Source organism: Musca vetustissima, unplaced genomic scaffold, assembly GCF_032173495.1.
Source record: "Musca vetustissima isolate MV318-11 ecotype Yass unplaced genomic scaffold, APGP_CSIRO_Mvet_v1 utg16634, whole genome shotgun sequence".
Lineage (NCBI taxonomy): Eukaryota > Metazoa > Arthropoda > Insecta > Diptera > Muscidae > Musca > Musca vetustissima.
This window is the reverse complement of record NW_026872896.1, coordinates 1-13,865: the sequence shown is the minus strand read 5'-3', so window position 1 is coordinate 13,865 and position 13,865 is coordinate 1. Positions and strand designations below refer to the sequence as shown.

General features: G+C 39.2%; 1 protein-coding gene across 1 annotated transcript; it reads right to left on the bottom strand.

Moving 5' to 3' along the window:
* Positions 1-210: 210 nt before the first annotated feature.
* Positions 211-12,001, bottom strand: LOC133321252 (uncharacterized; the record flags this gene model as incomplete). Its single annotated transcript, XM_061530349.1, has 2 exons — positions 10,773-12,001; positions 211-462 (listed from the first exon to the last, which is right to left on the bottom strand). Coding segments are annotated over exons 1-2 (1,481 nt in total), but the record flags the coding sequence as incomplete, so codon positions are not given.
* Positions 12,002-13,865: the final 1,864 nt, after the last annotated feature.

Here is a 13,865-nt window from a genome sequence, read left to right as displayed (position 1 = left end):
TTTAACACTTCCATATAATATTCCAATGGTTTTTTGTTGTCGTAAAAACACAGTATCAATTTGTAACTATCTGTAGCTGGCGATGTAAGTATGTGTGTGTGTGTCCACATATTTATATTTACATTGTAAGTAAGCAAAAGCCTGTTTCTTTCGCTCAACCCAAAACAACAACAACAAAAAGTAAAAGTAAATTAAACAACAACAACTCACCTGTCCACCGAGATGCAACACAAATGCAAAATACTGGCTGTCGAAAAGTAAACATCCAGACTGTTGTAAACATTACACATGAACGGTCCGAACATCCATTTGCCACCGGACAGCTCCACAGACGCATTAAATGTCATTGCACAGAGGGCAACAGAAGATGAAAAGGATGTAATGAAAAAATAAACAGGATTGATAACTTTTGATATGCAGATGATGATGATGATGACGATGTTGATGCTGCTGACGAAGAATCTGGACAATGTAAAGAACAAAATATATTACAAATTCTTTTTGTTGTGACAATGGCACAAAATAAATTGAAGTGAAAGGTGGCGAGAAATGCAAAAGAAATTGTTGAGCAAAGGTATGCGAAATGTCATTCTTGTGGACATGATTATTCATATTTTTAAAACCAAATATTGGATGGACAACATTGAGACATAAATAATTCATTTCAGAATATTTTCTGAAAAAAACTAAATTTTTAACAAAACATTGACATCGTTTAGAAAGATCTTAGAAGATCCAAAGGGCTATAACATGGTTTTACGGTTACGAAGGGGAACAAAATCTCAATCGTCAGACTAACTTCCCTTTTTTCTTACTCTCTAAGATCATTTACACATAAGAAGGATTCTCACCATGACGTACCACCATGTGTTATGTTGTTCAAAGTTACATGAAAAATCGATTTGCAAAAGGCTGGAGATTTATACTCCTTTTAGCTCGTCTATATAGACTCTCTTCAAATCGATAACACTCATGATCTTCGGATCTTATATAGTCTTTTATAGCAGTCTCCCTTCATCTCATCCATAAAATACTCTTTGGCCTCCAAAACGTCTATAAAGAGTCTCCTAGATCTTCATTTCGACTCTAAGATACTCACTGTCTGTAGACGACTCTTAGTCTTTCAGATCGCCTACCAGACACTTTGATCGATTATAGAAAACCCCATACCGATAATGAACGTCTATAGAATACTACCTACTCTATATAGACTCCCTTCAGAACGTACATCAGCTCGTCTATAGGATACTCTCTTCAGCTCGTCTATAGAAGACTCACATCAGCTCGTTTATAGAAGACTCCCATCAACTCGTCTATAGAAGACGCCCTTCTACTCGTCTATAGAAGACTCCCATCACATCGTCTATTGAGACTCCGATCAGTTCGTCTACAAAAGACTCCCATCACATCGTCTATTGAGTCTGTAGAAGACTACTTTAAGTTCGCCTATAGAAAACCACCTTAAGTACCTTGTGCTTGTCTATAGAAGACGTCCTTGTGCTTGTCTATAGAAGACGCCCTTCAGCTCGTCTATAGAGACCCCCATCAGTTCTTATTTGGAGACTCCCTTCAGCTCGTCTATAGAAGACGCCCTTCAGCTCGTCTATAGAAAACGCCCTTCAGCTCGTCTATAGAAGAATCCCTTCATCACGGAATACTCTTTTCATGTTGTCTATAGAATACTTCCTTCAGCTTGTCTATAGAAGGCTCTCTTCACCTCGATTATAGAAGACGTCCTGCTGCTCATCTATAGAAAATTTTCTTCAGCTGGATTATGGAAGACTCCTTTCAGGACGTCTATAGAAGACTCCCTTCATCTCGCCTATAGAAGGCTCCCACCACCTCGCCTATCCAGCACGTCTATAGAAGACAACTTTCAGAAGACTCCCTTCAGCCCCTTTATAAAGGAATCCCGTCAGTGTCTTTAAAAGACACCCTTCAGCTCGTATATGGAAGACGCCCTTCGGCTCGTCTATGGAAGAATCCCTTCATCTCGGAATACTCCTTTCATCTCGTCCATAGAAGACTTCCTTCAGCTCGTTTATAGAAGACTCCCTTCAGTTCGTTTATAGAAGACTCCCTTCAGCTCGTTTATAAAGACAACCTTCAGCTCGTCGATAAAGCCTCCCATCAGTTCATCTGAAGACTCCTTGCTATAGAAGACTCCCATCAGCTCTTCTATAATAAAATTCCTTCAGCTCTTCTATAAAAAATTCCTTCAGCACTTCTATAGAAAACTTCCTTCAGCTCTTCTATTGAAAACTTCCATCAGTTCGTCTATAGAAGACAGATCGTCTACAGAAGACACCCTCCAAGGGCTTTCACAGGTTGTCTACTTCAGCTCGTCTTTAGAAGACGCCTTCACCTCGTCTATATAGAATCCCATCAGTCTATAGAGGATTTCCTTCCATAGAGGGTCTCTTCAGTTCGTCTTTAGAAGAATCCTTTCTGCTCGTCAATAAAAACTCCCTTCAGTTCGTCTAAAATTTTATAGAAGGTCCCCTGTTCATCATCTCGTCTATTCAATACTTCCAACCCTTCAGTTCAGATATAGCACCCTCATTGCCTTGTTTTTTTTTCTTTATAGACAATTTTTTGCTCTTCAGCTAATATATGGAAGACTCGCTGCCCTTCAGAATTTATATAGAAGATTCTATGACAGTTTACTCGTCTCTAGAAGAATCTATGTCATTCGTATCGACTGTAAAATAATTCTTCCCCTCAGATCATTTGTAGAAGATCCCCTGCCCTTCTACTCATCAGTTCGTCGATACATTGTCCTACAGGTTCTTTTCATAAGATTCTGTAGAAAAATGGGAACAAAATTAAGTCGACTTTAAATCTTTCTCACAAAAATGTTCCCTTAATAGTTTGGTGGCAATGCGGTGTTTTGAAATAGTAAAAATAGATCTCATTTCAATGACTCTTAGTACGCATAATGACAAAATCTTATCATAGTATTCTCTTCATCATTTAACTAATCCCAGAAAATTGTCAACCTCTTCAACTAGATTTCATCCAGATGGTGGTATTGACACCAACACCGAATAAATCCACTATTCCCAGTTGACGATGGCCATGATTGTCGTCGTAAAGTAGAATTTGAGTAGTTTCGATTTTTTTGCAAGTACATTCGCAGTGTCTTTCTGTTCATTCCGGTATTTGGAAAAGGCAGTTATATTTATGTCATCCACTCAAACACTTGACGGAAATGTTGAACAATTGGATTCGTTTATAGACAATGGCACAAACACGAAGACACAGACATACACTCCCACGCATAGGGAAACAGAATATCCAGCGAAGTGTGTCAACATCAGTTTGCAGTGAAAGCATAAAAAACCCGGGATATGCAAAAAAACCCTCGGACAGCAGGACCACTACAATAATGTAACATAACCTATAAATGGTAGTTATTGACATTACATTGACGGTGTAGTTTTTACATTTATGTGAATTTCCTTGTTAGTATCATCATTGTTTGGCATAGTCAGCGAGAGAGAGAGAGAGAGTGACCAGAGTTCCATTGGACTACTTTTTTGTGTGAGACAGAACTTCGACACATTTTTATGGATTTTTTCGATTAATAGAGGGAAAGCATGGGATATCTTAGTTTTTTCTATAAAATGGAGAACTATAGAAAATTAATTCAAATGACAGACTGGTTACAGGTGAGTATTGACCACATATTTTGAAGGCAAAAACGAGATATCAATCTCCAAAGTAAAAAATATTCCAATTGGAAAACTGAGATTATTTTTCATTAAACATTCTATGTATGTTTAGGTACAGGAAGCTGGCATATTTTTAATGGGAATTATATACAAGAGCTTAATGCAGGGGCAGGGAATCCTCTATAGACGAGCTGAAGAGTATGGTGTCTTCTAGAAGCAGTGAGTTTTTATAAAAGAGCTGAAGGGCAGGGTGTCTTCTAAAGTCTAATAAAAGACATTGAGTTTTATACAGACGAGTTTATGTGTCTTCTTTAAAGGCTGCCTTCGAGTGCAGCCTCTAAAGAAGACCTGAAACTATTATTTATCTGTCTCTACAAACTAGCTGAAGGGTACGGAGTTTACTTTAGACAAGCCAAAGATAGTCTTCTTTACAGCTCTATGGACGAGCTTAAGGGAGTCTATATAAACGAGTTGAAGGGAGTCTCTTTAAACGAGCTGATGGGAGTCTCTATAGACGAGCTGAAGGGTGTCTTTATAGACGAGTTTCTATGGACGAGATGAAGGAAGTCACTATAGACTAATTTAAGGAGGTCTTTCAGAGACGAGCTGAAGGGATGATGGTTGTATTTATAGAAGAGCGGAAGTGAGTCTCTATTGAGAAGCTGAAGGGGTCTTCTATAAAAGAATTGAAGGGAGTATTATCAGACGAGCTAAAAGGCTTCTTATATTGACGAGCTGAAGGCAGACTTCTATAGACGATCTGAAGGTAGTCTTCTACAGACGATCTGAAAGCAGTCTTCTGTAGACGAGCTGAAGGCAGTCTTCATTAGACGAGCAGAAGGCAGTATTCTATAGACGAGCTGAAGGGAGTCTTCTATAGACGAGATGAAGGGAGTATTGTCAGACGAGCTAAAAGGCGTCTTCTATAGACGAGCTGAAGGCAGTCTTCTATAGACTGAAGGGAGTTGAAGGGAGTATTGTCAGACGAATTCTTCTATAGATGAGCTGAATGGAGTTTTTCATAGACGAGCTGAAGGGAGGCTTCCATAGACGAGCTGAAGGGAGTATTGTCAGACGAAGGCAGCTAAAAGGCTTCTTATTTTCTACAGACGAGCTGGACGAGCTGAAGGGATAGACGAGCTGAAGGGAGTCTTCTAATGAGCTGAAAGGCTTTCCATAGACGAGCTGAAGGCATACTTCTATTGACGAGCTGAAGATAGTCTTCTTCTATAGACGAGCTGAAGGGAGTCTCTTCTATAGACGAGCTGAAGGGAGTATTGTCAGACGAGCTGAAGGGATCTTCCATAGACGAGCTGAAGGCTGAAGTCTTCTATAAAAGAATTGAAGGGAGTCTTCTAAGAAGAATTGAAGGGAGTATTGTCAGACGAGCTAAAAGGCGTCTTATATAGACGAGCTGAAGGCAGACTTCTATAGACGATCTGAAGATAGTCTTCTTCAGACGAGCTGAAAGCAGTCTTCTATAGACGAGCAGAAGGCAGTTTTCTACAGACGAGCTGGAATATCTATTGAGCTGAAGGGAGTCTTCTATCGACGAGCTGAAGGGAGTATTGCAAGACGTGCTAAAAGGCGTCTTCTATAGACGAGCTGAAGGGAGTCTTCTATAAAAGAATTGAAGGGAGTATTGACAGACGAGCTAAAAGGCTTTTTATATGGACGAGCTGAAGGCATACTTCTATTGACGATCTGAAGATAGTCTTCTACAGATGAGCTGAAAGCAGTCTTCTGTAGACGAGCTGAAGGCAGTCTTCTATAGACGAGCAGAAGGCAGTCTTCTATAGACGAGCTGAAGGGAGTATTGTCAGACGAGCTAAAAGGCGTCTTCTATAGACGAGCTGAATGGAGTTTTCCATAGACGAGCTGAAGGGAGTCTTCCATAGACGAGCTGAAGGGAGTCTTCTATAAAAGAATTGAAGGGAGTCTTCTATAGAAGAATTGAAGGGAGTATTGTCAGACGAGCTAAAAGGCGTCTTATATAGACGAGCTGAAGGCAGACTTCTATAGACGATCTGAAGATAGTCTTCTTCAGACGAGCTGAAAGCAGTCTTCTATAGACGAGCAGAAGGCAGTTTTCTACAGACGAGCTGGAATATCTATTGAGCTGAAGGGAGTCTTCTATCGACGAGCTGAAGGGAGTATTGCAAGACGTGCTAAAAGGCGTCTTCTATAGACGAGCTGAAGGGAGTCTTCTATAAAAGAATTGAAGGGAGTATTGACAGACGAGCTAAAAGGCTTTTTATATGGACGAGCTGAAGGCATACTTCTATTGACGATCTGAAGATAGTCTTCTACAGATGAGCTGAAAGCAGTCTTCTGTAGACGAGCTGAAGGCAGTCTTCTATAGACGAGCAGAAGGCAGTCTTCTATAGACGAGCTGAAGGGAGTATTGTCAGACGAGCTAAAAGGCGTCTTCTATAGACGAGCTGAATGGAGTTTTCCATAGACGAGCTGAAGGGAGTCTTCCATAGACGAGCTGAAGGGAGTCTTCTATAAAAGAATTGAAGGGAGTCTTCTATAGAAGAATTGAAGGGAGTATTGTCAGACGAGCTAAAAGGCGTCTTATATAGACGAGCTGAAGGCAGACTTCTATAGACGATCTGAAGATAGTCTTCTTCAGACGAGCTGAAAGCAGTCTTCTATAGACGAGCAGAAGGCAGTCTTCTATAGACGAGCTGGAATATCTATTGAGCTGAAGGGAGTCTTCTATAGAAGAATTGAAGGGAGTATTGTCAGACGAGCTAAAAGGCGTCTTCTATAGACGAGCTGAAGGGAGTCTTCTATAGGCGGGCGTCTTCTGTAGACGAGCTAAAGGGAGTCTGCTTTAGACGAGCTGAATGGAGTTTTTATAGATAGAGCTGAAAGAAGTATCTATATATGAGTTAAAGCGAGTCTCTATAGTCGAACTGAAATGAAAGGAGTTCTTTATAGGCGTGCTAAAAAGAATCGTCTTTAGAATAACAGTTGGGAGTCTCTATAGATGAGCTGATAGGGGTCTTTTTATATCAGAAGGTAGTACCTACAGGCGGGCTAAGAAGTGTCTCTATAGAGAAGCTCGACGCAAATGTTTAATAACGAGCTGAAGGCAGTCGAACTTAAGACAGTCTCCATAGCCGGGTTGAAGTTCGGTGGACCTTTGAGTCTACGAATTCAAAAATTGTTTTATATTTTCCTAAACGACAAAATCTAATCGTTCTCCTCTTTTCCTTAACATTTATAAACGAAAAGATAAATTATATGCGTTTATTTTTCATTCATAATATTTCTTCTTCACAAAGTCAAATCATAAATTTTGTGCAGTTGATGTAACGAAAGTCAAACAAATAAAAGCTGTTGCATTTCTGTAATTTAATCTAAATTTATATCCCCTGTGTGTGTGTATTGACAGTTATTTCCGATTTGAAACGCTCACATTTGTCTATGCTTATTTAGCTGTGTTAGTGTATATGCCACTCACACACATACACACTCAGACTACCATTCAGTCAGTCAGTTATTGAGGCAGTCTTGTTATTATTCATTCACATTTTTTTCTTATTCTTCATCGTCTTCAGTTTCCTTAATGCATTTTAATATTCCATTTGCTCTTTTCTTTTGCCGTTTCGTTTCATTCTATGTTTACCCATACACGCACACACACAAAGTTCTATCATTTCTATCTATCGTCTAATGCCATTACCTAAGTTTATTGCAAGTAAATAGAATTTCTTCTTTTAGCATCTTTTTGGTTGGTCCTATTCGAAGAAGTAGAATAAATGCCTGGTCGGTTTGCCGTTCGTTTGCAAATGGAAGGAGGTTAGCAAATGCACTACGTGGTAGTAGTGGTAGCAGCTGAAATCGATGTCGACATTGACATCAACATCCGTATCGACATTTACTACTACTGCACCCTCAACTCACTCACATATATTTAATATTCTCGGTTTACTGGCTTCCAGGCCATGTCAGGTGCACTGCCAGTCATAGCATGGTTAAGTCATAGGGCGTCTATAATTTGATATATGCGGGTTGAATGTTGCAATCTATTTAAATTGCTCGTTTAAAGAGAAAAGGTCGTAATAAGTAGCATGATTAAGTAGAAGGTTAGTTGCACTTTTAGTTCGATGAAAATTGAAGGTTTTCCTTTTTTTTTTTTGCATTTTTGTTGTAGTTATTTATTTTTCTTTGGTAATGAAGTTACTTAGGTTCAGATAATGCGAATAGTGAAGGTTAGTGGAAGTAGTTTTTACTATATATACATATATAGGTGGTAGTAATTGGTGAGATATTTATAGTTGGAATATATGTAATTTTAATAGGGTCTCGAGGCTTTCTAAGGCGCAATAGTCAGACAAAAATAAACATCGGAAGTCGATGGGTAGGTAGTTTTCTATGGGTGCACTTTCTTTAGACTTACCGAAGGAAATCTTTATAACAGAGTTGAAGGCTATTTTCATAGATGAACTGAGATGAACGAGGAGTCTCAAAGTCGAACAATCTTTCATAGAAGAAAAGAAGACTGGGAGCTTTCTACAGACCAACTGGTCAACTGGTCTGTAGAAAGCTCCCAGTCTTCTTTTCTTCTTCTTTCGAGACCCTATTAAAATTACATATATTCCAACTATAAATATCCCACAAATTACTACCACCTATATATGTATATATAGTAAAAACTACTTCCACTAACCTTCACTATTCGTATTATCTCAACCTAAGTAACTTCATTACCAAAGAAAAATAAATAACTACAACAACAATGCAAAAAAGGAAAACCTTCAATTTTCATCGAACTAAAAGTGCAACTAACCTTCTACTTAATCATGCTACTTATTACGACCTTTTCTCTATAAACGAGCAATACTTAGGGGCTTCTATAGTATACCTGAAGGCCAGTGAGTCCCTACAGAGAGTTTTCAAGTGCAAGGATTATTCTCGAGAATAGCTGACGGTTTGGGTGCCTCCTTGAAGGGAGTTTGTATTGACAGTCTGCTATACATATCATATATTGACGAGCTGAAGGGAGTCGGTAACGAAAGTTGTCTGTATAAACAAGGTCAAGGTAGCCTCTATATACGAGCTAAATTGAGTCCTTATAGACGAACTGAAGGTATTATGCGCTGAAAGGAGTCTTCGATAGATAAAATTAATTCAGGGAGCCTTTTGCAGACGAACGGAAGACAGGGGATATGTTGCAAATGAGCCGTAGGACGAGAAGAATTATAAAGTCCAGCTACTAGTACACATTCTACTATACACGATAATACATGAAACGTTCTATATGCCGGGTGAAGGGAGTCCTTATAGAGAAGCTGAAGAGCGTATTTATTAGGGAGCTGAAGGGCATCTCTATGAAGGACCTGAAGGGAGTATCTATAGACGAATTGCAGGAAGCATTTATAGACGAGCTGAAGGAGTATCTACAGACGAATGGACTTATCTATAAACTCGCTGAAGGTAATATTTTTTAGACGATCTGAAGAGAGTGTCCATAGAGGAGGTGAATGAAGTTTCCAGCTGAAGAGAGTACCTATAGCAAAGTTGAAGGGAGTCTTTAAAGACGAGTTGAAGGGCAGGTGGTCATTTAAAAACCATGTGAAGGAAGTATTTATAAGCGTACTGAAGATCAGAGATATAAGAGTGGATGGAATAACTTAAGCTAGAAGGTTCTGGATGTCCATATTTACGAGCTGAGGGGAGTATCTATAACCGTGCTCAAGGAAGTCTTTATAGACGGGCTGAGTGACAGAGTTTATAGAACACCCGAATGACGTCTTTATAACCAGGGGGGTTTCTAAACGTGAACAGAATCGTTTATGGAAGAGCTGAAGTGGGGGAGTACCCTAAGCCGAGTAGGATACAGGAGGTCTCATATATGCAAGTCAATAGTATTTTTAAGGTATGCAAGAGGTAGGGAGTTTCTAAAGTTCAGGTGGTCCTCCACAAACGGGTCAAAGGAAGTAATCATTTTATTGGCAAGCTGAAGAGTAGGATGTCTTCTGTAGAATAATTGAATGGAAGGATTTTTGAGCTAAAATCGTATCTTTAAATGAACTGAAGGGAGTTTTGAATTGAATAAGTAACACGCAAGGGGTCGGTTTCGAATGGCAGGGAATCATATGAAAATGATGTAAAGAAATTCGCGTCTTTTATAGACGGATTGAAGATGTGGGTATTTTTAGAAGAGCTAGTCGAGAAAAGACTGGCCGAATGAAGAACATGTCTATATATAGAAGATAAAAAGCAGGAAGGAATTACAGCTCTGTTAAGTCCAGTAAAATATTCTTTCAAAAATCCACGCCGATGGCTATGCTAGGTCTTGAAAATATTCTTTCAAAAAATCCACGCCGATGGCTATGCTAGGTCTTGAAAATAATCTTTAAAAAATCCACGACGATGGCTTTGCTAGGTCTTGAAAATATTCTTAAAAAAATCCACGCCGATGGCTATGCTAGGTCTTGAAAATATTTTTTAAAAAATCCACGCCGATGGCTATGCTAGGTCTTGAAAATATTCTTTAAGAAATCCACGATGATGGCTATGCTAGGTCTTGAAAATATTCTTTAAAAAATCCACGCCGATGGCTATGCTGGGTCTTGAAAATATTCTTTAAAAAATCCCCGCCTATGGCTGTGATGTTCCTTGAAAAAATATATTTAAAAAATCCATGCCTATGGCTGCAGGCTCAGCTTGAAAAAAATAAAAAATCCCCGCCTATGGCTGTGATGTTCCTTGAAAAAATATATTTAAAAAATCCATGCCTATGGCTGTGAGGGTCCTTGGAAAAAAATATTTTTAAAAAATCCACGCCTATGGCTGTGAAGTTCCTTGAAAAAATCTCTTTAAAAAATCCGCGCCTATGGTTGCGTCAGACCTTGGAATTAACATTTTAAAATGTGCAGATCTTCTCCACCTCGATAACCTTTGAGTTGATAATTTTCAGGACCATTAAACGAAACAATAAAAATTATAATTCTGATTAAAATTTGAAACCGCACAAAGTGAAAATGTCATTATCACCCAACACCATCATCATCGTCATCCTCATCATCATTATGAATGCTTATGATTGAATCCAAATAAAACTGCTGACAATTGCATACTTACCGCAATTTACGATTACGCTGTACGGAAATTATAACCAACGCATTACCCAGGACAGCTGCTAGAATGATTGAGAAGAATATGAAGCCTTTTAGAATGACGACCGAAAGGTCCATCCAATTATCGCTGTCGTTATCGTCATCGACAAGGGCGACATCGGTGGTGGTGGCGGCTGAGGCCATTGCGGAGGACAGTAGCGATGTTGTGGAATTCTCCGAAAGGCTTAAATTGAATGGCGAACTAAAGTAGCTGGTGGTATTGTTCATAATGGTGCTGCTAATGAGGGTGGTGGCGGTGCTGCCGCCGCCGCTACTATAACCATCGAGATAACTATAAGGAGTGGAAAATAAATTCTCATCTAAGGCATTGTTGGTGACGGCGGAGTGGGAGTGGGTGGAGGAAGAGGAGGTGGCTGCGGCAGCTGTTGCTGCATCGGCGGCATCGTTGAATGTACCCGTTGTTAAAGCGGAAGTTAACGTTTTTATCGAATCGTTGAAAACAGTTGGCGATGAAAATGATGTCGACAAGGCTGTTGTAGATGACTCTGTGGATGATGATGCGGAGGTGGTGGTGTGGGTGCTGGTGGCAGCCAATGTGGATGATTCTACAGGCCCAGTAAGAGATGCTGATGATGATGCCAATGTTAAGTCATGAGGAAATGTAACTGATGAATTTGACGTTGCTGTTGTTGTAGTTGTTAGCACGGACGTTGATGGCGATGCCAAAGATAATGCTGATGAGGAGCTATGTATCGATGTTGCTATGTGTTCGGCGTTGTGTGATGATGTCGTTTCATTGGCAGCATTGGTTAACATGGATATTGCAGGCTGTTGTTGTGACAACCCGGCCAAAACTGATGTCCCCGCTAGATGCTCCCGCTCCTCCACGGCTATTGTCGTTGCTGTGGCCGTTGTTGTTAAGGTGGCTGTTGCATTGTTTGCATTTTGAGAGACCAGTGCAAATGTTGTTTCATTCTGTTCGGGATACGGCTGTGGAGGATGTTGGAACTGATGACTACTCGGTGTTTGTTGTTGGCGACTGGCTTTTGAAAACAAAAGATGCTGTTCGTAATGAGTTGTTGTTGGTGTTAGTGTTGGCTGATTGTATGCAGGACTTTGTTTGGCAGTGCTACCGCTGTTTTTTAATGTTTTAATTGTTGATGCTGCTATCGTTTTCAGTGTTGTTGTATCGAATAATCTGATGATATTTGATGGCGTCTCATGGAGCGACATCATAGTCGCTACACAATCACGTTGTCATACACGAAATTGGAAAAAAGCTAACGAACTGGACCTGGAAAAAAATATTGGAAAAAAGAAACATCATGGTTAGTACATAGAAGGTAATACGATTTAAAATAAAATAGGTAAAAGGAAAGGTAAAATAGTAAGTAAATAGGGAAACTGGTAAAATAGATTTTTTTTGCAACGATCATCACAGCCACAGGCGTGGGTTTTTTAAAAAGATATTTTTCAAGGACCATCACAGCCATAGGCGTGGATTTTTTAAATAGATTTTTTCCAAGGAACATCACAGCCATAGGCGTGGATTTTTTTAATAGATTTTTTTCCAAGGAACATCCAAGCCATAGGCGTGGATTTTTTTAATAGATTTTTTTCCAAGGAACATCACAGCCATAGGCGTGGATTTTTTAAATAGATTTTTTCCAAGGACCATCACAGCCATAGGCGTGGATTTTTTAAATAGATTTTTTCCAAGGACCATCACAGCCATAGGCGTGGATTTTTTAAATTGAATTTTTCAAGGACCATCACAGCCATAGGCGTGGATTTTTTAAATTGAATTTTTCAAGGACCATCACAGCCATAGGCTTGGATTTTTTAAATTGAATTTTTCAAGGACCATCACAGCCATAAGCGTGGATTTTTTAAATTGAATTTTTCAAGCACCATCAAGGCCTTAGGCGTGGATTTTTTAAATTGAATTTTTCAAGCACCATCAAGGCCTTAGGCGTGGATTTTTTAAATTGAATTTTTCAAGCACCATCACAGCCATAGGCGTGGATTTTTTAAATTGAATTTTTCAAGGACCATCACAGCCATAGGCGTGGATTTTTTAAATTGAATTTTTCAAGGACCATCACAGCCATAGGCGTGGATTTTTTAAATTGAATTTTTCAAGGACATTCACAGCCATAGGCGTGGATTTTTTAAATTGAATTTTTCAAGGACATTCACAGCCATAGGCGTGGATTTTTTAAATTGAATTTTTCAACAGCCATCACAGCCATAGGCGTGGATTTTTTAAATAGATATTTTCCAAGGACCATCACAGCCATAGGCGTGGATTTTTTAAATAGATTTTTTCCAAGGACCATCACAGCCATAGGCGTGGATTTTTTAAATAGATTTTTTCCAAGGACCATCACAGCCATAGGCGTGGATTTTTTAAATAGATTTTTTCCAAGGACCATCACAGCCATAGGCGTGGATTTTTTAAATAGATTTTTTCCAAGGACCATCACAGCCATAGGCGTGGATTTTTTAAATAGATTTTTTCCAAGGACCATCACAGCCATAGGCGTGGATTTTTTAAATAGATTTTTTCCAAGGACCATCACAGCCATAGGCGTGGATTTTTTAAATAGATTTTTTCCAAGGACCATCACAGCCATAGGCGTGGATTTTTTAAATAGATTTTTTCCAAGGACCATCACAGCCATAGGCGTGGATTTTTTAAATAGATTTTTTCCAAGGACCATCACAGCCATAGGCGTGGATTTTTTAAATAGATTTTTTCCAAGGACCATCACAGCCATAGGCGTGGATTTTTTAAATAGATTTTTTCCAAGGACCATCACAGCCATAGGCGTGGATTTTTTAAATAGATTTTTTCCAAGGACCATCACAGCCATAGGCGTGGATTTTTTAAATAGATTTTTTCCAAGGACCATCACAGCCATAGGCGTGGATTTTTTAAATAGATTTTTTCCAAGGACCATCACAGCCATAGGCGTGGATTTTTTAAATAGATTTTTTCCAAGGACCATCACAGCCATAGGCGTGGATTTTTTAAATAGATTTTTTCCAAGGACCATCACAGCCATAGGCGTGGATTTTTTAAATAGATTTTTTC